This window comes from Camellia sinensis, chromosome 12 (assembly GCF_055761805.1).
Source record: "Camellia sinensis isolate YWXY chromosome 12, ASM5576180v1, whole genome shotgun sequence".
NCBI lineage: Eukaryota > Viridiplantae > Streptophyta > Magnoliopsida > Ericales > Theaceae > Camellia > Camellia sinensis.
Window position 1 is genome coordinate 97,835,638 of NC_138972.1, and position 26,792 is coordinate 97,862,429.

General features: G+C 36.0%; 1 protein-coding gene and 1 pseudogene across 1 annotated transcript; both read left to right on the top strand.

The window, feature by feature from the left end:
• The window catches only part of LOC114294480 (acid phosphatase 1-like), a 36,704-nt pseudogene that overhangs the window by 4,948 nt on the left and 4,964 nt on the right, over positions 1–26,792 (top strand).
• LOC145804647 (putative LRR receptor-like serine/threonine-protein kinase At1g63430) lies at positions 151–10,274 on the top strand. The gene is made up of 3 exons (XM_082899341.1): positions 151–350; positions 432–564; positions 10,007–10,274. Exons 1-3 carry the CDS (start codon positions 153–155, stop codon positions 10,246–10,248), a joined length of 573 nt encoding a protein of 190 aa, XP_082755467.1. The 5' UTR covers positions 151–152; the 3' UTR covers positions 10,249–10,274.

Consider the following 26,792-nt stretch of genomic DNA (forward strand, 5'->3'; position numbering starts at 1 on the left):
GTTTACACATCACTTGTTTAGGTGTTTAAATATGATTCAACGTTGTACATTTTTATTGGGTTACATCTAAGATTACATCTAAGATTCAAAGTTGTGCTCTTTAAATATGATAGATCTCATGTTGACTTGGTGGAGTCTATACAGATTCTGAGATGTTGAAGGATGTATTGAGATTTAGCAGACAAGAACTCGAAGTAGCATGTGAAGATTTCAGCAACATTATTGGGTCCTCTCCAGACAATCTAGTCTACAAAGGGGCCATGAAAGGTGGGCCTGAGATTGCTGTAATATCGCTTTGCATTAAAGAAGAGCATTGGACAGGCTATCTTGAGCTTTATTACCAGAGAGAGGTAAAGTAATTAGATTGATGGTGAACGTAATTAGATATGTGGCAAACGACTTTTAAAATCTCACTTATTTTTACAATTCAGGTAGCTGATTTGGCAAGATTAAATGATGAGAATACAGGAAAATTACTGGGTTATTGCACAGAGAGTAAACCATTTACAAGGATGTTGGTTTTTGAATATGCATCAAATGGGACGTTGTATGAGCACCTCCATTGTAAGAGTAAAGCTTGTTATTTCTAATAGTTGGTTACTCCAACATGTTTCAGTAGCTGAAATTTGAGCTTTCTTTATAATTCACTACTACAAATATAGATAAAGATCACACCTTTTAAGTTTTATTAAAGTGTGGTCTTTAGGAGTGTGATTAAAAATGGTCATTTTTAATCACACTTTTTAAGTGTCATTAAAAAATGCTTTCATCACATCTTTTAAGTGTGATTAATAATATTTAGATCACACCTTTTAAGTGTGGTTAAAAATATTTAGATCACACCTTTTAAGTGTGGTTAAAAACATTTAGATCACATCTTTTAAGTGTGATTAAAAATATTTAGATCACACCTTTTAAGTGTGGTTAAAAATATTTAGATCACACCTTTTAAGTGTGATTAAAAACTTTAGATCACACCTTTTAAGTGTGATTAAAAAAATTTAGATCACACCTTTTAAGTGTGATTAATAACTAATAAAACCTGTGATAAAAAAAAATTGACATATTTAAAGAATAATCAATATTATTTTTGCACGCGCATTTGAATAATGTAATACACACTATATACTATATTTTGAATCACAACCATATATTGAATGAAATAATATCATATATTTCATAAATGAAAGTTAAATGTTTAAAAGTATATACAAAGAAATTAATAAAAAAAAATTAACTGTGATTACATACATTAAAAAATAAAAAATAAAAAACTTGAAAAAAGTAAGTTCTTGAATTCTTTGACCATATTTTGCATCTCTCCAAGAAATTTCTGACCTGAAAAATAAAAAAACAAATTAATTTAAAAACCGCCAGAAGCATATGAATAAACTTACTAATTAATTTATAAACTTACATTTAGATCACACCAAAAATAATGTAATTTATCCAGTTGTTAAACTGCCCCCAATCCTTTCCCCACAACCACCAAAAATGACATAATTATTTTGATTCTCCACACAAATATCAGTAAAATAGCACCACAAAAGAAGACAATATGCAAAAATGCAGAAAGGATCACATAAATGATAAAATGGAGTATTATATGGACAATCAAAATCATATGATATCAACATATAACTCACTAAAAAATATAAAACAAATAAGGATCAATAAAGCTTATTGGTCTTAAAAGCAGAAACCACATAGCCTGAATAATTACAAATTGGTATGGAAGCAATCCAAGTAGAGGAAATAATAAGAGCCCAGCACACTAAATTAAAAAGAAACAACTTGCATACAACCCCCTTATCTAAACCTTCAGCTCCCTAATTTAATAACTTGAGATGAAGCACATCTTTATAGGAATAGGATCAGCCACAGATAGATACTTTAAAGATTGTAACTGTCAAAAATACGAGAATTATATGATTTTCAACCATGACAAAATACTCTATTGAAATAGCAAATTCTCCACAATTAAAGTCTGTCCATGTAAGTGACAAACAATAACAGGTCCTCACTATCCAGCACTTCTCTCTGTGCATGTCAATGAAATTCATCACATACAACATATAAAAGCAATTCGCAAAAATTGAAGTAGGAGACTTGTAATTATCAATTCATTCAATTAGTATATCTTAACTCTTATATGAACCCAATTTTCTATTGGACCATGACATTATTTGCTGAAATCATATTTTTTTAGGCAGAAAAAGTAGCTCATACGGATCTCATCAACGATATCATATCTTAGATTCTGCACCATGCACCTCAAATACAACTTAGGCCCATTTGTGAAACCAACTTTGGAAGTATACCAATGTCAAGAATTAACAATTATCTTGCTATGTTTTAACAGTCTTAGACCATGCAACCTTGCCCTTCAGTGGGGGCAGGATGGTTAAAATAGTATCCAAATTCACATGTTTTGAGTTCCTATGCTGCCTTGACAAATTCACACTGCAGCTATGATGTGGTCAAATAGCTATACCTCTGGATGATTTGTTATGACATCAATTGGTCCAACAGTTTAAAGTATAGAAATACTGAAGCTCAAATTCCAGCAAAATTATAGTTTGCTTTTGAATTTGAGCCCTATCAAATTCTCGTCAGATCAATACAGCCAGTGCCTAGCCTTAAAACTGAACAGATTTTAGGTAGGCATGCCAAACCAGCCATTTAAATAACTTATCTCAAAAGAAGAAAAATAGACATTCAAAGACTTTAATATATATATATATATATATATATATATATCTAGAACTTATTATTTGTGTTAATTTTCAGTTCAATGAGTTAAGGAGGCAACCTGAATCAAAACCTATTATGTTCAAAAGTGAGTAGAAGATTACTTGAATGCAGCCCACCCAAAAAAAAAAAGGTCAAACTACATGCTTACTTCAAGCAGTTCTGCAGGTATAAAATAGTATTGCCAGCTAAACATAAATTCAATCCCACAATAGACACTGCTACTGCCATTTACATAAATCTAGTACATCACAAAAGTGACTAAAATGGCAATTGGGCTTCATTGTTCAAGGCCTACACAAAATGCATTTACACCCAAAAGGTTGAAATAATGAACTAGCATAAATGACCTTACCTTTTCGTCAGCAGAGTACTTAGTGCATTTGAAATAAAACCTGAACATTTGGATCCCTAAGTATGTCTGCAAATAGTTTTAACATTTCAGTCAGTTCACTGAACAATAGTAATACATATATCATAATCAAAGTCTGAAAAGGACGTATTTTACCGATCATAGAAACAAGGATAAATAGAGTGAAGATAACAATATTATAACCATAACAAGGGTATCCATCTTTCAAACAGCATAATGTTGAAATTTCATCCAATGTCACCTCATGTTGTTACATAGAATATGTTCAGTCAGGACATCATTTCATCAGGTTAATCCCTATGTGAAAGTAGAAAAGATAAGGTAGATGGTAAAAATCTGGCATCTAGAACAGTAGTAGATTTGTAGTGACAGTACTGGGGGTACATTGAATCCACATAAAAATATGGTTGCTCTACTTAGAAAGTGTCTCTAGATTTATGATCAATAGTTGCCTTCTTCCACAACTTGTGTTAATCCTCTAACCTCAATTGGAGACATCTACCATTTGTCACTAGTTAGGAAATAATAGGTGACCCACAGAAATAGGGGCAGAATAATAACTTCTAATAAAGACAAAACAGAGGGAGATCCTGAATTTTTGTGCAAAAAAACTTATAAGGGATGAACTATGACAATGTTTAACTCAAGGAAATTGAAAAGGAAAAAAACACTAGATTATTGATTTCATTAGGAAAAGAGAGGCTTGAGTAATTGAGCGAGTCATCACTACACATGTCCCAAACTTACTGTAAATGTATGTTGTTGTTTGGCAGCACCATAGCTTTCCTTAACAACTCTCCCAGCAATAGTTCTCTTTCCAAACCTGTTTGGATATAAACCTGTTCGGAATTAGCTCCTTCATTTACCGAGCAAATATGATTTACAAACTACGATGGAAATCAAGAGATTCATATACAGAAGGAAAACAAGAGCTGAAACCAGTGAGTTACTTCTTGTATACTTTCTGTGTAAACAAAACAACATCTCCTTTGCAGACATCACCTGAAAAGAGAATCAAAGAAGCTTTAAATTTTCAAAACCACCTTGAAGTGAACAAAAATAGTGCACTCAAAAGAAATGTACGTAAATAAACCTTTACCAGTACAATTGATGGCAAAGGATGATCTAGGATAGAGTGTTTCAGCATTTCCATATTTTATCCTGAGGGTTAAAAATCATACAATAAGGATACTCTTATGCAAAAATAGTATAAAGCTACAAAAGATATTAATACCCTTGTAGAAGCCAAAATAAATCATCAAGGCATGAATGATTTCAAACTTTCTTAAGCTAGAATAATTTAATAATAAAACAAAAAAGTGATCTAAAACTCAAGATATGCACTTGTAGAAAATGACTATTATTTGAGAAACAAGACATTTAATAAAAGATTAGATACTAAGCATGACACAACAAAGAGAGTAGGGGTACTATGTATACATCCACTCACTTATAGATTAATGTATTGTGCTAGTCTAAAACAATACAGTCTACACCATTCAAGTTTTTTCGGTGTCACTTATAGATCCACTCACTTCTCTCAAATTATTTCCCAGCAAAATACAAATTAAACTCCCCTTGCTATTTTTTTGCTTCTTCAGAATCTTTGCTAATTGAATCTAGGTGTGAAATGATATACATAAAACTATGACAAACTCTAGTTCTATCAAACCTTATGAACAAAGTTTCCTTATATATGCCTAAAACACAAAATTATGAAACACGAAACATAAGCAAAATTAAAGCAATTATAGCAATTATAGTCCATTTCATTCCATATTACACCAAACATAAGCAAAATTATGAAAATCAGATTCCAAAGTAGCAAAACCAAACAATACCAAACAATGTCATTGAAATCTCAAGTTCATTTTATTTGATACACGACACCAAAAACACTAGTCGAAATTGTAAAATGAAGATCTCTCTTTTATGACCAAACTTGTGGAACAAAAGTGACAAATAAACAAATAACATAACAGAGCAAAATTAAAGCAATTATAGCAATTATAGTCCATTTCTAAACCTTTTTTTCTCCTATTTTGTCAATCTTTATTTTGGACCTTTTTAATAAAATATTGAATTCCTTTAAACAGATTCAGATTAATAAAATATTAAACAGATTCAATATTCAATATTAAACAGATTCAATAATAAAATATTAATAAAATATAAAATACAGTCACAGATTCAATTAAACAGATTGAATGTAAACAGATTCAGTTTGAATGTAAACAGACACAGATTAATAGACACAGATTCATGAAATTAACTGGGCAGTGAGTGTTCAGCTGAAGCACAATCATAAAAGAAAATTTATTTGCTTACCAAGTTGCCTAACTCTGAGACTAGTTTCTTTACTGTAGGCTTGAATTGCTAAATGACTAATCTCTGGTCACAAAACCTTGTGTGGAAGAATGAAGATGAGTACAAAATCAGCATTTCCGTGTAATATTTTTTTTCAAAATTCAAACTATAGGAAATTCAAAACAAAAAAAAATAGAGAAATAAAAAAATATAGCAAATTCAAGCAGAGGAAGATTGAAAATTGAGGAAGGTAGCTGGAGTTTGATATTAGCCTCTAATCTGGGCTGGTAATACTTATTTGAACATTGCGTGACTTTTTCATGACCAATATGGCATGGAGGGCAACAAATCCACTAAGATTTGGCCTGTTCATTGTCTTTCCAAATATATAATGAACTTATTTTTTTTGGGAGCCATCAGTGATCAAGTCTTCTAAAAGTCAGTGGTCAAGTTTCCCTAAATGTTTTAAATATGAAAGCACTCAACAAAACAGTTTTCTAACTATAGTTAATCATGTTGCAGGTTTTTCTTCAAGTTATGGAGTGCTTACTCAATCGTTTTAGTCAGTCAGCATTTATCAATTCTGTTCTGGATACTACTTTTCTCTGTTATTTTCATCACTATTGGCGAGAACTTTCTTAAACATTTAATAACAGACAGATTCATACAGATTATTCCACCTATTATTAAATTCATACCAAAATTAACAGACAGATTCATACCAAAATTATTCCACCTATTTTTTCTAAATTCCACCTAGTTGGTCAATCTGAATTCCAAACAAAACAATTAATAACAGACACAATTAGATGCCAAAACAGATTCAATAACAGACACAATATGAATTCCACAATTAGAGACCAAAATTATTCCACCTATTTTTTCTGATTTCAGATTTAATAACAGACACAACACAATTAATAAAACAAAGAGATTCAACTAAGACACAACTAAGATCAAAACAGATTCATATTTACATTCCAAATAGAGGCCAAAACAGATTCATATTTACAGATTAATAACAGATTCATATTTACATTCCAAATAGAGGCCAAAACAAACACAGAGAGTGAGTGTGAGAGTCGATCGGTGTGCCAAAACAAACACAGATTAACAGACAGATTCATATTTACCTGTGTGTGAGTCGATCGGTGCAGAGATGCAAAACCAGAGAGTGAGTGTGAGACTGATGAGATGAGAGAGTGAGGAAGCCGATTAGGTCAGATCAGAGACATATATATATATATATATATAAAACAAAAAAAATCAACAATCGGGAGAGAGAGAGAGACAGAGATTGAGAGAGAGAGTTTACCTGTGAGTAGATCGGCTGTGCGATGATGATCGGTGCGATGAGATGAACAACGAGAGAGTGAGAGGGTGATCTGTGCAAAAACGAGAGAGTAAGAGAGACAGTGATGTTGAGATTAGGGATTTTGGTTTTGTGCCCGAGGGGTGGGGGAGATGGCAAAAAAAAAAGTGGGAATGAAAAAAAAAAAGAGAGGGAGACGATGGGTGGATAAAAAAAAAAATTAAAATCTTTTGTTTTTGGGGGTCACAAATAAAATTTAAACAATAAAATAATACCGTTTAACTCTTTTTTTTTTTTTTTGTGACGTGGGTTGCAATCATTAAAAAAATTTATTTTTTGTTAAAATAAAATTTTTTTTGTAGTTAATGAAAAAAATTTCATTTTTTTTTAGTTACTAAGATTGAAAATTTATTTGTTTCATTTTTATTTTAATTAAAAAAAATATTATTATTATTTTTTTATTTGGTAGAAGTAGGGGTAATATTTTAATGAAAAATATTTTCCACTAAAATAAAAGTTTATTTTCTGTGGTCAATTAAAAATATTTTTCTACGGCCTATTTTTTTTGGTTAGTAAAAATCATGAACTATTTTTTTTGTGGTAGAGGAAAGGGAGCGACATTAGTGGTGGAGGTGGTGGATAAGAGATGGTGGTGGTGGTGGTGGTGATGGCGAAAAATATTAGTGGTGAAGTTGTGGTAGTGGTAGTGTAAATGGAGTGGCAGGGGTGAAGGAGAGGTAATGGTAGTAGTAGTGGCAGTAGTGGTAGTGGTGGTAGTGGAGTGGTGGCGATAGTAGTAGTAATGGTAGTCGTAGAGGTGAAGTGGCGACAGTGGAAGTAGTGGTGGTGGTGGAATGACGTTTGCAGTAGTGGTAGAGGTGGTAGAGGAGATGGGTGGTGAGAGAGAGAGAGAGATGAGTGAGAGACGGATAGAAGAGATAGAGAGAGAGAATAGAGCGGGAATGGAAAACAAAAACAGGCGGGAATAAAAAATATTTTTTTTTGTCAGAAATGAAATTTAAATAACAAAATAATGTCGTTTAACTTTCTTTTTTTTTTTTTTGCGACGGGAGTTGCCGTCATCAAAAAAAAATATTTTTTGTTAAAATATATATTTTTTTGTAATTAATGATTTTTTTTTTTTTTTTTTTTTTGTAGAGGATAGGGAGTGGCAGTAGTGGTGAAGGTGGTGGATAAGAGATGATGGTGGTGGTGGTGGTAACAGCGAAGGAGATTAATGGTGAAGTTGTGGTAGTGGTAGAGTAGATGAAGTGGCAAGGGTGAATGAGAGGTAATGGTAGTAGTAGTGGCTGGAGTGGTGAAGGTGGTGGATAAGAGATGATGGTGGTGGTGGTGGCGAAGGAGATTAGTGGTGAAGTTGTGGTAGTGGTAGAGTAGATGAAGTGGCAAGGGTGAATGAGAGGTAATGGTAGTAATAGTGGCAGTAGTGGTAGTGGTGGCAATGGTAGTGGCAATGGTAGTCGTAGAGGTGAAGTGGCGACAGTGGTAGTAATGGTGGTAGTGGAATGGCGTTTACAGTAGTAGTGAAGGTGGTAAAGGAGATGGGTGGTGAGAGAGAGAAAAATGAGTGAGAGACAGATAGAGGAGAGAAAGAGAGAGAGAGAGAGAGAGAGAGAGAGAGAGAGAGAGAGAGACAAAGACAGAGTGATGAGCGAGAGAGAGACAAAGTGGTCGCTAAAAGTGCATTTTCTTGTAGTGGATAAATAAATCGAGAGGGAGCTCAGTAAATAGAGAAGACAGAAGGGAGAGAGTGAGCAACGCGAACATAGTGGGAGAGAAAGAGAGAGAGAAAGAGAAGAGAGAGAGAGGGACAAAAAGATAGAGAGTGAGAGACAGAAAAAAGATAGAGAGAGAAGAGAGATGAACGAGAGAGACATGAACGAAAGAGAGAGAAGAGAGATGAGCGAGAGAGACAGAGAAAGATGGGAGAGATAGAGAGAAGAGAGATGAGCGAAAGAGACAGAGAGAGAAAAGAGATGAGAGAAGAGAGAGGGAGAGAGAGAGATAGACAGAAAGAAAAGAGTGATGAGTGAGAAAGAGAAAGAGAAGAGAGAGAGGAAGATGAAAAAATGGGTGAAAAGATATAGACAAAGAGAGAGGGAGAGAAAAAAAGAGCGAAAAGAGATAAACGAGAGAGAGACAGAGAGAGATGAGCGAGAGAGATAAAGAGAAGAGAGATAGAGAAGAGAGATAGACAGAGAGAAAGAGAGAGAGAGACAGACAGACAGACAGACAGAGAAGAGTGATGAGTGAGAGAGAGAGAGAGAGAAGAGAGACAGAGACAGAGAGATAGAAAGATAAAAAAATGAGTGCAAAAGTTCCGTGTCTAAAGCCTCATTTTCTAGTAGTGAGTCATCTCTATCATTCATGGGTAGAATAGAGGCGCGGATTTGGGAATTGTATATTTTATATAAAAATCAAATTGAAATATTTTATACAATCACACCTATTTAGGGAGTGTGATTAAAAAGTAGTAGTGTATACATAATCACACTTTAATTAGAAGGTGTGATTAAAAAATATATAAATAATCACATTTTAATTAGAATGTGTGGTTAAAAACTATCTATATAATCACACCTATTTAAAAAGTGTGATTAAAAAGTAATAGTGTATATATAATCACACTTTAATTAGAAGGTGTGATTAAAAAATATATAGATAATCACACTTTAATTAGAATGTGTGGTTAAAAAATATCTATATAATCACACCCATTTAAAAAGTGTGATTAAAAAGTAGTAGTGTATATATAATCACACTTTAATTAGAAGGTGTGATTAAAAAATATATAAATAATCACACTTTAATTAGAATGTGTGGTTAAAAAATATCTATATGATCACACCTATTTAAAAAGTGTGATTAAAAAGTAGTAGTATATATATAATCACACTTTAATTAGAAGGTGTGATTAAAAAATATATAAATAATCACACTTTAATTAGAATGTATGATTAAAAAATATATATATAATCACACTTGTTTAAAAAGTGTGATTAAAAAGTAGTAGTGTATATATAATCACACTTTAATTAGAAAGTGTGATTAAAAAAATATATATATAATCACACTTAATTGAAAAGTGACATAAAAAATAAATATTATCACACTCAATCAAATTAAGTGTGATTAAAATATCAATCTAATTTTTTTTATCACACTTCCAATAAAAGTGAGATTTTTTTTTTTTTTTTGGGTCGAAGTGTGATCTTTAACTATTTTTGTAATAGTGATTGCAGATGGAGAAGGATGCCAATTATCTTGGACACGGCGAATGAAAATTGTTATAGGCATTGCTCAGGGACTCAGATACCTTCACACACAACTTGACCCACCTTTTACTATATCCGAGTTGAATTCTAGTGCTGTTTATCTTACAGAAGATTTTTCTCCCAAGGTATCTCAAAGCCTTGAATATAGCAGTGTGTTTAACATTTTACTCTTATTTATGCATTTAAAAAGAATGTCCTGGTCATGCTGAGATTGAGAAGATTGGTTCTTTTTCACCTTTTTTCCCCTAATATTTCTTTATTTTATTTTTGAATTGTAATGCATTTGTTTCCTAAGTAATTATTTTCTATTACCCATTTTCTTTCTTTCTAGCTGTTTTTGTTTTGCCTTTCAAATCTTGATATAGTACAGAACCCTATACAAGTTTTTAATCATTGAAGACATTTGCTTCACTTTTTGGTGTAGCTAGTTGATTTTGAAAGTTGGAAGTCGATTCTTTCAAAATAATTTTTTTTCACAAAAAATGACAATTGCCGACCAAGAATTTTGGTCCCAAAAAATACATGTATTGCCGACCAAAACAGTTCTTGGTCGTGGAATCTCACTTTTGCCGACCAGAAGTTTTGGTCGTGAAAAGACACAAATGGCGACCAATTTTTTTGGTCGCGAAATGTGATAATTGGCGACCAAAAAATTTGGTCGCGAAATGTGACAATTGGCGACTAAGAAATTTGGTCGGGAAAATATCACTTTTCGCGACCAAAGTGTTTTGGCGACAAAATAAATTAGTCGCGGTAATTAAATATTTAGCGATCAAAAATTTAGTCGGCAAATCCAACTTTTGCCGACCAACCAAAATTTTGGTCGCGAATTACTTTTGCCAACCCTCAATTGGCGACCAAAGTAGCGTCCAAAAAAATTGGTCGCGGATAACTTTTGCCGACCAAAAATAGACTTTTAACGATCAATTTTTTTATTGCCAAAAGTGTTAATTATTGTAGTGGAATTTCTATTAATATAAAAATCTCGTGACATAATTTAATGATTGTAAATATTTTAAAATACAAATTACAAAACCTTTGACTCTTCACCGTATATTGATGTTTCATTTGGACAAAGCCATAATGGAAATAGAATGATGTCCATGTTTGATTTTTCTGAAAAGGAGATTAGAATTAATTTTTTCGGGAATAAAATTATCCCATACCTAGTTCAATTTTTGTGACTCGTAATAACTTATTTGAGAAGTTATTTTATCTCGCATATACTAAAATAATTAATTCTGAGAGGAGATGGGACAACTTAGAGGTTGTTTGGGGTGTCCTAAATAAGTATACTTTTTGTTTTTTTGAACTAAAAAATTGAGGAAGAAAATATAGATGTTTGGGTTAACTTTTTGACTTTTTATGGAAAAATGTGTAATAAAAAATTATAAAAATTGATTTGTAAGAGAAAATTAGAATTGAGAGTTGTGCAGCCGTAATTATTGACTTTTGGTGAATAGTGTTAACTTTTTGACTTTTTGACTTATTCTGGACTTGCCAAACTTAGCCTTAGTCTTTTGACGTAAAATGACTAAATTATTCTGCTTGAGTTAACTTATCCCAAGTTAAGTTATCCAGCCTAATCCTATTCACAAGTAAATTTAAAATAGAATAATTCTCATTACTTTTCTCCTTCTTGTGTTTTTTTATGGTGATTTTCATTCTTTTTTTTTTTAAAGTACTTTTGTTTTTCTTAGAACATGCTCCGATTATTTGAGTTCATTACAAAGACTATGTGTGGGTATGTGCACAAAACATTGTTTGGTCCAACATATGGTAAAATGATTCACCAAATCTTTTTGAACTTGTTAAAATTATATGGGTGAATCTAAATTTCCATTTTTTTACAGTGAAATTAAACTAAGAGCATCTTTCCCAGTTGGCTTTGGAAGACCAAAACGAACCAATCCCATCTCTAGGAGTCATCAAAATATGCTTTCAATCACTATATATCATATCATATATGTACTTATAAATTCTTGAGGATGAATTTTCTCTCCCATAAGTGAAAAGCATCTCTCAAGTGCACACTCTATGCAATTATGTGACTCTAAAATAATAGTGACAGGGAACACACAAGCTATGTTTACTTTTTCTTTCTCTTTTTACTTTAATAATAAATAACTCTCTAAACATGATTAAAGTGAAAAAAAATGAACGTCATTAATATTCAACAAGTGTGAATGTACCATATAATATGATAAATAAAATATAGTACAAAATCTAATATTATTGTTGAAAAAATAATATGTGTTTGGTTTGAGTTTTTTGGATTAAGTTTTTTGAAAATTGAGTTTTTTGATTTTCGTATTTTTTTTTTGTTTTTAGTGAATATTTTTAAAATTTCAAATATTTTTTTTTACTTTTTTAGATGCACCTTACTTAGATGTATTTAAAAAGTAAAAAATTTGTGAAAAAATATTTTAAAAAATTAATAAATATATAAAAATATAAAAATGTACTGAATTTTTGTATTTTTTTTTTGTATTTTTGATATTTAGTGAATTTTTAAAAGATTTTTTTTACAATTTTTTTACTTTTTAGGTGTATTTATGTTAGATGTATCTAAAAAATAAAAAAATTACTTAAAATATTAAAAAAAATATTAGTAAAAATAAAAAACATGAAAAATAAGAAAGTAAAATTTTTTAAAAAATATTTTTGAAAAAATGAAACCAAGCATGCTGTTGTTACTAAATAGGCAGCATCAAAATATTTGATTTGCTTCGGCAATCATGGCCAATGAAGGGGCTGTTTGGGAAGCTAATAAATTTTAGTTAAAAATCAAGAAATTTATATTTAAAAAAAATCAAATATGTTTTCTTATTCTCGTTGCTTTTTGTTGGACAATCTTCATTGTATTTAAAAGATTTAATTCTATTGTGTACAAAACAATAACTAGAATTTAAAGAAATAAAGAAAATGAGAGAATTTGTTTGATTACAAAAATCAAACTCGAAATAATAAATAAATAAATAAAACAGATTTTATTTTGTTACAAAAACAAAATTAAAATCTGATTTAAATAAATAACAATAACACAAAAATTAATTAAATAACTTACTTGATTTAATTTCTTCGAATAATCTGATCAAGTCCAGTGTTTGACATTGTGTCCTTAAGACAGATTCGTCCTCTCCACGGTGCTTTCAGAATGTGGACGTCTATCTCCCAGGATAAAATGATCTACTGCAAACAATAGCAGCACTACAAATTGTTTGTCTAACGAACACACAAAGTGTTTATACTCTCTCTGACAAGAAAATAATGCAGCAAAATGAAGAGGATGTTTGCAGAATTATGAAGGACGAAAATTAGAGTTCTCCAAAATCCAAATGAGGGCTGTCCTATTTATAGATGGAATGGTGGCTCTAGGTTTTTGAATTAAACAGGTATGATACATGTTGGTTTTGAATTCAAACAGATTTGAATCGATTGGGTTACAATTCAAACAGATAACAAAAACGGGAAGGGCCTTGTTTGGGTGTACAGTAAATCCGGATAAGATTATTTCCGGTTTAATACGGGAAGGGCCCTGTTTGGATGTACAGAAAAACCAAACCAGTTTAATTTGAATTTTGGATTTTATTTTACCAAAAATAAAATTAAATTCAAATATTTTTGACCCAAAAAGATTAGTATTGGGCCGGACAAGCCCAACCACACACCACACACCACACACTACGCACCCAAGCCCAGCCCAGCCCAGCCCGCCCGCCCGACCCACCGGACGGACGGACGGCGCGCACGCGTGTGTGTGGTGGTTTTTTGAGTCCAATGAGTCTAGCCCATTTTGCCCATAACCTCTCCCTCTAAAATACTTGGGTACCCCTTGGGGCACGCCCCAAGTACCAAACCCATGCCTTATAAACCCTTTCAAAACGTCCCACCAAATCAATGTGAGACAAGCCTTATTCAAACCTTTAAGGAATTTCCACCAAAACTCCATTTCCATGGTGCACACTTTGGCTTCAATTTCCCATTCACTCGGTAATGGTTTTGAGCAACCAAATATACCACGTGAATCACAACGTGGCATAGAACGCGTTACCACTTTGACCCGTGAAAATCGACACACAGGGCCCACCTAAAAAATAGACCGAACTTAGGATAAAATTCTGGTTTTACCCAGAATTTATAACCATTTCCAACAATCCCCCACATGAATGGGATTTGATGACAACGGAAATGCAACAATATGCAGATTTATCGAAAGAGTATAAGTCGAAAATATCGTGCATCAGGATAGGTAGTTTTCGGCCTTGAACCTTCCCTAGTGATAACCTATCGGACTTACTGGCTAACCAATGGACGCGATGCCTTGAATTGTTCAGCCATTTGTGTAAGCCAAGACAATAGATTTCACACAAAATATCTTCTAACATATCGTGGTTCTCACTGTTGTGTTCATTTTGGCCTTGAACGCACCTGGTTTTCATAAGTGTTTCTAGAGAATTTAGCCTCTTCATTCTCATAGAACCGGCCCCAGTTCAACACTCATATAGGTGATTCTTATTGTGTGTATCTCCTTATACTCATCTTGATTTTATACCTTAATCAAGATATAAGTAATCATTAAAAGCAAAACTTATCCTTATATCCCTACAGACAACATATGTTGCAGATATCACTCTCACCATAGGAATGGGTAGGAATTTTAATCCCTTGGTGATTTCTAGCGAGCCATACATAACTTAGTTGTCCCTTTGAACTTAGTTCTTGGGATCTCCAGTCATATAAGTAGGGTTACGATTATGACGACTCTTATGTAATAGGCTTTAATCCCATCCCCTTCGACGAACTATACATTAGCTCTTTTGTCAAACCTTTTGTTAATGGATCCGCAATATTCTCTTTAGATTTTATATAATCTATTGAGATTACTCTGTTTGACAACAATTGCCTTACGGTATTATGTCGACGACGAATATGTCGTGACTTACCGTTATACATGTGATTCTGTGCCCCGCCTATTACAGATTAACTATCACAATGAATGCAAATAGCTGGCACAGGTTTTAGCCACATTGGTATGTCTTCTAAGAAGTGACGAAGCCATTCTGCTTCTTCACCTGTTTTGTCCAAAGCAATGAACTCGGATTCCATTGTGGATCGTGCGATGCATGTTTGTTTCGTGGATTTCCAAGAAACAGCAGCGCCTCTTAGAGTAAAGACATATCCACTTGTGGATTTTGAATCTGTAGTATCCGATATCCAATTTGCATCACAATAACCTTCAAATACTGCTGGATATCGAGTAAAGTTCAAACCATGATCACGGGTGAATCTTAGATATCTAAGAACCTGAATGATCGCTTTCTAATGGTCTTCTCCGGGGTTACTAGTGTACCTACTCAATTTACTGATAGCATAAGCTATATCAGGACAAGTAATATTCATTAGGTACATTAGGCTTCCAATGATTTGGGAGTATTTTAACTGAGACACTGTATCACCTTTATTTTTCGATAAATAAAGACTAATATCTACAGGTGTTCTAGCTAAATTTAAATTATCCTTGATAAATTTATCACGAATTTTCTCAATATAATGAGATTGAGATAATGCATATCCGTCAGATGTTTTAGTAATTTTCATTCCTAATATAACATCTGCGACCCCCATATCTTTCATATCAAATCTTTTGTTAAGCATCTGCTTAGTTGATTTGATCATGTTTTGACTGCTTCCAATGATAAGCATGTCATCCACATAAAGACAAACTATGACATATCCTTGGTCAGTGTTTTTAACATAGACGCATTTGTCACATTCGTTTATTTTAAATCCATTAGTAAGCATTGCATGATCAAATTTTTCATGCCATTGCTTAGGTGCTTGTTTTAATCCATAAAAGGATTTTACAAGTCGACAAACTTTCTTTTCTTGCCTTGATACTACAAATCCTTCGGGTTGCTCCATATAGATCTCTTCATTTAGATCACCGTTTAAGAAAGCTGTCTTAACATCCATTTGATGTGTTTCTAAATTAAACAACGCTGCTATAGAAATAAGCATGCAAATGGATGTTATTCTTGTCACAGGGGAATATGTGTCAAAATAGTCTAGACCTTCCTTTTGTCTGTAACCTTTAACTACAAGTCTTGCTTTATACTTGTCAATTGAACCATCTGCTTTCATTTTTCTCTTGAATATCCATTTATATCCAAGAGGTTTAGAACCTGGTGGAAGATCCACCAATTCCCAAGTATGATTTTGCATAATGGATTCAATTTCATTATTAACAGCCTCTTTCCACAAAGGTGCTTCAGGACCTGTCATTGCTGCCTTAAAGCTTTGAGGTTCATTTTCTAACAAGTATGTCAGAAAATCTGGACTAAAGGATTTTGATGTTCTCGCTCTCTTACTTCGTCTTGGTTCATCATCAGTTAAATCTTATTGGTCGAGACTATTACTAGTCTCTTATGTTTGATTGTCATTAGTCTCTTGACTTTATGTACAATCATAAGTTCTTTTCTGTGAACTTAATTCCTGTCCTTTCTTGTAAGGAAAGACATGTTCAAAAACCACAGCAATCCTTGACTCTATAATAGTGTTCACATTTATATCAGGTATTTCTGATTTATAAGTCAGAAACCGATATACACTATTATTCTGAGCATAACCAATAAACACACAGTCTACTATTTTTGGTCCAATCTTAGTCTTTTTAAGAACAGGAACTTCAACTTTTGCCAAACACCCCCACACTTTTAAGTATTTGTAGGAAGGTGGTCGACCTTTCCACAATTCATAAGGAGTGCTGTTGGTTTTCTTGTGGGGTATTCTATTAAGAACATAATTAGCAGACAAAAATTGCTTTCCCCCACAAGTTCTGTGGTAAGCCTGAACTTAGTAACATGAGTGCTGTAGTTTGGTGAATGATGCCATGTTGTGCACAAAATACATTTAATGGTGCATCATATTCACCACCCTTATCACTTCTAATATAAATCAATGAATTTTAAAACAAATTCAAGAAAAAACCAAAATAATTATGACTACTCAAGTCAGAATTAATGTTTTGACAAAATCATATCCTCATAAAAAATTTTGCCTAAGAATCAAACAATTCAAAAACCCATTTGATTGTATACATTCTTGCAACTCAATAAAAAATAAATGTCACTGTCATAAAAATATTTGTGACAGAAGAAAATTAAATTATCTCAACTAATGCAAGAGATACTCCCCCATATTAATAAAATGGTTCATGGTTTAACAAATTCTACTACGCAAGTAAACTAATTATTAATGACATCTCATTTCACATAATTCAAAATAAACTAAAAATCAACATAAAAGATTTCTTAAATTTATTTTCCAATTAAATTGAACGATATAACTACATACAGCTTCATATTTAAATTTCTTTGGTGTTTAAACACCCATTCAAAATTGATTGGAAAAACTCAAATTAATCAACATATCAATTTTACATTCCAAATCACATGAAATTTTTGTTAAGAAATAACTTGAGTTGACATCATACATGCATATCAAACGCATCAACTAAAAATAATAAATTAACAAAATAAATTAATCATGCATGATCCCAAAATTTGCATCATGAAATAAAAAGATTCTCAACTCATAAATAAAATTCAATGCGTTTTGAATTTTAAACTCCAAAATGACAAAACATACATTCATTTAATAAGTTTGATTTGTACATAAATAAACTAATTAAATATGCATGCAAAAGTCCTTGTGAATATATATTATTTCGAGTCATGTGCAGAAACTATTCACGACTACGGATCCACACACAGAAAATAAAGAATGATTCAGAAAACCAATAAAGAAAATAATCTTGCCATAAAGGTTTCTTCGCAATAAAAATGAAATTAGTTTGTAAAACTAATATTTTATTCTAGAATCAAATTCTACCATGTATACTCATAATGAACTATGATAAAGTCAAAAGAATTAACACCTTTTCACAAAGGGTTCAAGATTAAGTGATCTTACAAACGAAATCGTAAGTCACGTACAAAATTTACAGATTGTGACCGATACACAAAGTTACATGATTGATTAACAAAATTAATTTTCTAGTTACTAAAACCAGAAAATAAATTATAATACAAAATAATTTTATTTTCTATGTTACTAAAACTAGAAAATAAAATACCACAAATTAATTTTCTAGTTACTAAAACCAGAAAATAAATTATAACACAAAATATTTTTATTTTTCTTGTACTAAAACTATAAAATAATTTTATTTTCCTTGTTACTAAAACTAGAAAAATAAAATACCGAAATAATATCTGACTACAAAAATAAAAAAAAATAATTTTCTAGTTATCAAAACCAGAAAATAAATTCTAGTTACTAAAACTAGAAAATAAATGACAACAACAAAATAATTTTATTTTCCTTGTTACTAAAACTAGAAAAATAAATAATTTTATTTTCCTTGTTACTGAAACTAGAAAATAAAATACTACAAAACTATCTGATTACAAAAATCAGAAAAGACACAAAATAATTTTCTAGTTACTAAAATCAGAAAATAAATTAAAACACAAAATAATTTTATTTTCTTTGTTACTAAAACTAGAAAATAATATAATTTTATTTTCCTTGTTACTAAAACTAGAAAAATAAAATACCAAAATAATTTTCTGTAACGCCAAATAATATTCTGCAATCGTTAATGACACCAGTATATTATTACTAGTTGTCAAAGAAAAGAGACAGTATATTACTACTATCTGTCAAATAGCATAAATCGCTATTTGTTTTTCCAACCAGAATATTACTTTGAAAACACAGAAAATTAAATACAATGAAGATACCAAAAAGGAATCTGTCTTAAGATTGTTAGACAATCTTCACTGTATTTAAAAGATTTAATTCTATTGTGTACAAAACAACAACTAGAATTTAAAGAAATAAAGAAAAGGAGAGAATTTGTTTGATTACAAAAATCAAACTCGAAATAATAAATAAATAAATAAAAACATATTTTATTTTGTTACAAAAACAAAATTAAAATCTGATTTAAATAAATAACAATAACACAAAAATTAATTAAATAACTTACTTGATTTAATTTCTTCGAATAATCTGATCAAGTCCAGTGTTTGACATTGTGTCCTTAAGACAGATTCGTCCTCTCCACGGTGCTTTCAGAATGTGGACGTCTAGCACTACAAATTGTTTGTCTAACGAACACACAAAGTGTTTATACTCTCTCTGACAAGAAAATAATGCAACAAAATGAAGAGGATGTTTGCAGAATTATGAAGGACGAAAATTAGAGTTCTCCAAAATCTAAATGAGGGCTGTCCTATTTATAGATGGAATGGTGGCTCTAGGTTTTTGAATTGAATAGGTATGATACCTGTTGGTTTTGAATTCAAACAGATAACAAAAACGGGAAGGGCCTTGTTTGTGAGAGGGTAATTTTGATGAAAATTGGGCCGAGCTATGAGATGGACATTATGGCCCAAAGTACGGGCTGGGTAAAAGGGCTGTGAGATTACTCCGGCCCAAGAGAGGTAAAAGATTACTCCGGCCTAGAAGAAATGTTAAGTTACTTCGGTCCGGGCAACTTGGAGTTAGGCCGGTCTTAGAGTTAGTCCGGTCATAACGTATTGTGGTTAGAACGGTCGGAACCTTGCTACTCGGAAGCTCGGTCTAAACACACCATGGGTTGTACATGAGAGAACCGAGATAAGGAAGGAGTAAAAGGAAGAATCGAACTGAGGGTAGTTCGGCCTACTCTGTGGCTTAGCATAGCCAGTTTTATTTCGGTCATGTTATAGTTCGGCCATGGTAAAAACCATCTCACTTGGTTTAAGCAGTGAGGGGGGTGTTGAAGAATAAGCATTATCTTTCAGGAGTATGAATCCTAGGAGGACTCTGCATGGAGGAGTAGAAGTCCTACTAGGATTGTGCTACACGAAACCTATAAAAGCTCACAAACATCACCTTTGGAGAGGTAACACACAACTTTGCTTTCTGAATACACAGAGCTTTGTCTATTTGTCAAGTTTGCTAACTTAGGCATCGGAGAGGTTTCCGGCACACACCCGCCGGATAGCTCACGTTTGTGTTTTCAGGTGATAAGGCGACGTCGTACGGAGGAGCGCAGGCTTGGTCAACAGGATTATACGAGAAGGTTTATTTCTTTCCCGTACAATTGGTGCCGTCTGTGGGAAAAACAGACAGAGCAAAACCTCTTGATTAAGCTTCTCCTCTTCAGAAACAATGGCGCACATTGAAGAATTACCACAGTCCGCCATCGACGGACAAACTCCAGATGGGGGCGCAAGACATGAAGGACTACCTTCTATCCCTCCCATGGCGGACTTGGAGCCCCAACGACATAACACCAGGAGGGATACTAGGGGGAGGCGAACTAACAGCCCCCGTCACTCTAGTTCGCAAAGTCCTGATAGGTAAAGGAGGAGGATTGATCCTCAAACTCTGGAAGATCGCGTGAAGGAGCAAGATGAATTAATAAGGAAGATGGCGGCGGACATGGAGGCCTTGAAGCGCCAGATGAAGAAAAAAGAAGTGGCGACAGGAGAGGGGCGCAAAAACAAGACGCCCCCTCGCCACTCAGAAAATCGTAGTAGGAATACCACACCCTCGCAAGGAGAGAGCAGAAGCCTCAGGACAGGCGATACTCAATCCTGGTCTTCCAGAACTCGTCACTCCAGGTCTGAGAGGACGAGATCTGAAAGATCATACACTGAAGGAAGCACGTATTGGCCCTCATATTCGCACCAAACCAGATCTAGACAGACGGAGTTACCCAGATCATTCGACTTACGAACTGTGCTCGAAGAAAAGGCACGATGCAAGGAGGATGCCAGGGCAAGGGATCCACACAGAGTTTCTGCCTTACAACGGTTGGCTCCTCGGACGCATGGAAACGTCGAGGTTGGAATGCCAATACCGTGCCCTGCCTACGAACCAACGGACAAAGCATTAGCAAGGCTGCAGACTTCGCCGTTTGTTCGGGCGATTGAAAACGCGCCCCTACCATCAGGCTTCCTTCAGCCCAAATTCACTACATATGAAGGGAAGACGGACCCCTACTTACACTTGAGCCATTTTTGCCAGATCATGGCTGTGTACAGGCGAAACGAGGCCTTAATGTATATACTCTTCCCATCGAGCCTCGGCGACCTAGGCTTGACTTGGTTCGAGAAACTTCCAGAGGGCAGCATAGCCTCCTGGGCACAATTGGCAGAGGCGTTCGTAACGAGGTTCCGAACAAACACTAAAACCCCGGTGGAGATCGACCAGCTACTCTCCATCGACATGGGTGATAAAGAGACCCTAAGATCCTCCAATAGTCGCTACTGGGAGACGTTCAATCAGATTGGGGACTGCCCTACCAATCTCGCCATTGCACAGTATAAAAGAGGCCTTCCAGTCGGGAACAGACTAAGGGACTCGATCACCATGACGCCACCCCTCACCATGGAAGCCCTGATGGAAAGAGTGCATCAGCACATCAGGGTAGAAGAGGATGGCGCACGTGCCAAAGCGAAATCTGGTACGACAACAGTACCAGAAAAGAAAACCTCAGCAAAGGTCAATGCAGTAGATCGTCAGAACAGAAGCGGACGTGGTAGACGAGATAACGGAGAAGACCCGGATAAAAGATGGTTGAGAATCCGCACTGCCATAACCACGGTGTTTAAGAAATCGATTTATCGGATTCTGAGCGAAATAAGAGATGAGCCTTTCGTCAAGTGGCCAGCCAAGCTAGGAGAAGCTCAGAAGGACTATGACGAAAGATCACGGTGCACCTTCCACAAAGAAAAGGGGCACCGCACTGAGAATTGCACACCGTTGAGACAGCACCTGGAGGAGTTAGAGGCGGCAGGTCACTTGGATAAATACATTGAAGGAGGGACGCAGCCAGCCCCCCAGGACCATAATAACCCCAATGGGATGCCAATCGACGCCTGCCTCAAGGCATTATCAATGTGATACATGGAGTTTTTGAACTTGAGCGTGTATGCGAGCTCAGGGGATCGATCAAAACGGCTGAGCACTTTAGAGAAGTGCTAAGTGCCCAACCTGCTATCAAGAAAGGGAAGACAGAGGTAACAAACGTCATGTCCTTTTCGGATAAAGACTTGGAACGAATTTACTGCCCCCATAATGATGCCCTGGTCGTCACTCTCCGAGTCAAGGATTTTGACGTCAAGCGGATTCTGATTGACCAGGGTAGTTCATGTGAAATCATGTACTATGAAACATTTAAACAATTGAAGCTGCAAGACAAAGACTTGGCGCCCGCCGTATCTCCCCTAATTGGATTCAACTGCATGCCAGAATGGCCCGTCGGTAAGATAATTCTTCCAGTCAGAGCAGGAAGCGTGACGAAACAAGTGGAGTTCTGGGTATTGAAGGTCCCCTTCACTTACAACATCATCTTGGGCAGAACATGGCTGCATGCCATGCGATCGGTGGCGTCATCCTACCACCAAGTAATGCGGTTCCCCAACGACACCGGTATAATTGAAGAAGTCTATGGAGATCAGATCATGTCAAAACAATGCTTCGTCACGGTAAATGGCAGCCGTGCTGCCAAAGGATACGTTCATTCGGTGGAAGAACCCGAAAGTAATGAGCTATTCGCAGATGTCGGCAAAGCGGCGGATCAGAAAGTAGTGGAGGACTTGGTAGAGGTAAAAATAGATGAAAAGAACCCGGATAAGTTCTTTTTGCTCGGTTCGTCGTTGTCCAGCACTGAGAGATTAGAGGTCTTGGAATTCTTAACCTCTAACATCGAAGTGTTCGCCTGGACACCCTACGACATGCCAGGCATTGATCCAAACTTCCTCTGTCACCAACTCAATGTCTACCCATCCGCCAGGCCAGTCATTCAGCGCACTCGCAGATCGGCACTTCACCATGCCGAAATAGTGGCAGAAGAAGTAGGTAACTTGCTGGAGGCAGGAGCAATTAGAGAGGTGCACTACCCAAAATGGATCTCCAACACGGTCGTAGTGCCAAAGAAGAATGGCAAATGGTGTGTCTGCATCGACTACAAAACAGTCAACAAGGCGTGCCCAAAAGATAGCTTCCCTCTACCACGGATAGATCAACTGGTAGACCTGACGGCAGGGCACAACTGACTTCGCTTTCTGGACGCATACAGAGGCTACCACCAAATCTCCATGCATGAACCAGACCAGGAGGTCACATCTTTTACAACTCTAAGAGGACTATACTGTTACAAGGTCATGCCTTTTGGCCTGAAAAACGCAGGGGCAACATTCCAACGGATGGTCACCAAGATGTTTGAACCATTGTTAGGCAGAACAATGGAGGCTTACATCGACGACATGGTGGTCAAGAGCAAGGATGAGAATGACCATCTTAAGGACCTAGGCGAGATGTTTGAGATCCTAAAGAAGCACAAATTGCGCCTTAATGCGTCCAAGTGTGCATTTGGAGTAGGATCTGGCAAATTCCTGGGCTTCCTTGTGACCAACTGCGGCATAGAAGCAGATCCCTCTCAGATCAAAGCAATCCAGGATTTGGAGAGACCAAACTCAGTCAAAGAAGTGCAGCATCTCACCAGCATGGCGGCTGCGCTCAATCGATTCATAAGCCAATCATCAGACAGACTACGACCATTCTTTTAAGCTTTAAAGGCCAAGTTTGAGTGGGATGAAGAATGCGACCAAGCTCTGGAAAGCTTGAAGGAATATATGTCTTCCCCACCACCGCTTGTTACCCCAGTACCTGGTGAAGAACTTTTCTTGTACCTGGCAGTCTCTCAGCACGCAATTAGCGCAGTGTTGGTTCGTGCAGAAGGAATCCAGCATCTGCCCATCTATTATGTCAGCAAGACATTGCTAGGGGCCAAAACAAGGTACTTGCCCTTGGAAAAATTAGCGTTGGCCTTAATGATGGCCTCCAGGAAATTGGCACACTACTTTCATGCCCACACCACAGTCGTCCTCACAGCTTTTCCACTAAAAGCTTTGTTTGAGAGGGAGAACTTTTCTGGGCGAATCTTGAAGTGGGCTGTAGAGTTAGGACAATTCGACATCAAGTTCCAGCCCAGAACCGCAGTAAAGGCCCAATCTTTGGCAGACTTCATCGCAGAAGTTACTCTTGGAAGTCATCATATCTGCCCAGTCGACCTAACTGACACAACCGAACTAGGGATGGAAGTTGACGCCGGAATAGTGCAACCCCTAGCAGAAAGCACTCGGTCAGACTCCAAGGCAGACCAAACTAAGGACAGCAAGGAAGAATCAAACCAAGACTCACCAACAGTACAATCAGATGGCGAGGGGCAGATAGTAAGCATGGACCTTGAAGAAAACACCAACAACATTCTTGACCCCACGACATCATCTGACCCCTCCACTTGCTGGAAGTTGTTCGTTGGAGAGATGTGGAAGCTCTTTGTGGATGGAGCTTCCAACCGGCATGGTGCAGGACTTGGCATAGTCCTCATCTCACCAGACGGCCTGGTTGTAGAGCAAGCAATCAACCTTGGCTTCCCAGCATCAAGCAACGAAGCGGAGTATGAAGCGCTTCTCGCAGGACTCAAATCAGCATACTACATGAAGGCCACCGAACTAATGGTCTACAGCGACTCACAGCTGGTGGTAAACCAAATTTCTGGTGACTATGAAGCAAAGGATGATAGGATGGCCAAGTACCAAGAATTGGTCAGAACGGAGATCAAGAAATTTGAAGTGGTAAGGATAGAACAAATTGGCAGGGAGGAAAACAATAGAGCAGACGAACTAGCAGGCTTGGCCTCAATGGCAGATACATCTATCCCTCATCCATTGCTCATCGACTACTTACCAAGACCAAGCATAGAAGACCCCGAAGCAGAAGAGGTATGTTGCGCAGAACTAGGCCCCTCTTGGATGGATCCCATCATCCTGTTCTTAAAAGACGGCATCTTACCAAAAGAGAAAAAAGAAGCCAACAGAATAAGAGCGAAGTCGCAGCGATTTTGGCTCTCCCCATCTTTGGCATTATACAAGAAGTCATTCTCAGGACCTTATCTAAAGTGTGTTCATCCCAGCAAAGTGGAAGCATTTTTGTTCGAAATACACGAAGGGGTGTGTGGAAGCCATCAAGGAGGAAGATCGCTAGCTTACAGGGCCATTTCACAAGGATACTGGTGGCCATACATGCAGGCAGACTCGGAGAAATATGTGAAGAAGTGCGAGAAATGCCAGAAATTCGCACACCAAATACATCAACCAGCTAGAGAACTCCTACCATTGACTAGCCCATGGCCTTTCGCAATGTGGAGCTTAGACATAGTAGGACCACTTCCAACAGCACCCGGCAACAGAAAGTTCTTTCTCGCTGCAACAGACTACTTCACAAAGTGGGTGGAAGCAGAAGCATTGGCATCAATCAAGGAAAAAGATGTGAAGAAGTTCGTCTGGCAAAACATCATCACTCGGTTTGGCATACCAAAAGCCCTAATTTCAGACAATGGCACTCAGTTCGACGGCAGAATCTTCAGAGGCTTTTGTGAAGAGTACAAGATAGAGTTCTATAATTCTACACCGGCGTATCTTCAAGCAAATGGCCAAGCAGAAGCATCAAATAAAATCATCTTGGATGGACTGAAGAAAAGGTTAGAGAAGGTGAAAGGCAAGTGGGCGGATGAACTTCCTCATGTTTTATGGGCTTACCGCACCACACCACGACGATCAACAGGAGAGACACCATTCTCCTTAGCCTACGGAATGGAAGCAGTAATCCCACTGGAAGTTGGTCTCCCCACAATTTGAAGCGAAAATTTTGATCCAGACTTGAATGGAGAAGCCATAGCATTGGAACTCGACCTTGCGGAAGAAAGAAGAGAAAGAGCACTGGTTCACATTGCCTCATACCAACAAGAGTTATCCAAGAAATACAACAAAACAGCGCATCCAAGACAATTCAAGATTGGAGATTGGGTACTGCGCAAAGTGATGGGAAACACCTTGGTACCAGGAGATGGCAAGCTAGGGCCAAACTGGGAAGGTCCTTATAAAGTGGTTGGGTTAGCAGGCAAAGGGGCATACCACCTAGAAGACAAGGGCGGCAAAGCAATCCCTAGGCCATGGAACACGGCCAATCTCAAGTTATTTTATTTTTAGCTTTCTTCTTCTCAAACATGTGTAATTTCTTTTTCCTCAATAAAACAATCGATTCTTTTCAACATAAGTTGTTCTCTGTAAAAGTTAGCTTTAGTGAAGTTTAGGCACATTACAAACATTATATTCTAAGTTAGCTGGAAAAACTAACTTAGAGGTTGGCTGGAATAAACCAACACCCCTTCTAAGCCCAGGATAAGGATCCAGGCTGCAGGACGTTTGGTCAGAATAACCAAACATTATATTCTAAGTTGGCTGGAAAAACTAACTTAGAGGTTGGCTGGATTAAACCAACTCTTTGTACTCTTCAGCCGAAGTAAGGGTATGGCTGAAGAGTGGTTGGTTGGATTAAACCAACTCTTTGTACTCTTCAGCCGAAGTAAGGGCAAGGCTGGAGAGTGGTTGGCTGGATTAAACCAACCCTTTGTACTCTTCAGCCGAAGTAAGGGTATGGCTGAAGAGTGGATTGGCTGGCTTTTAACTCTTTGTACTCTTCAGCCGAAGTAATTATGTCGGCTAAAGAGTGGTTGGCTAGTAAGCGTAGTAAGATTGACCAGCTAAAACCGTGATAACAGTTGAAAGTAAAAGGATTATGGAAAAATCATAACAAGTACAAACGTACAGATCAACCAAAGTAAGAG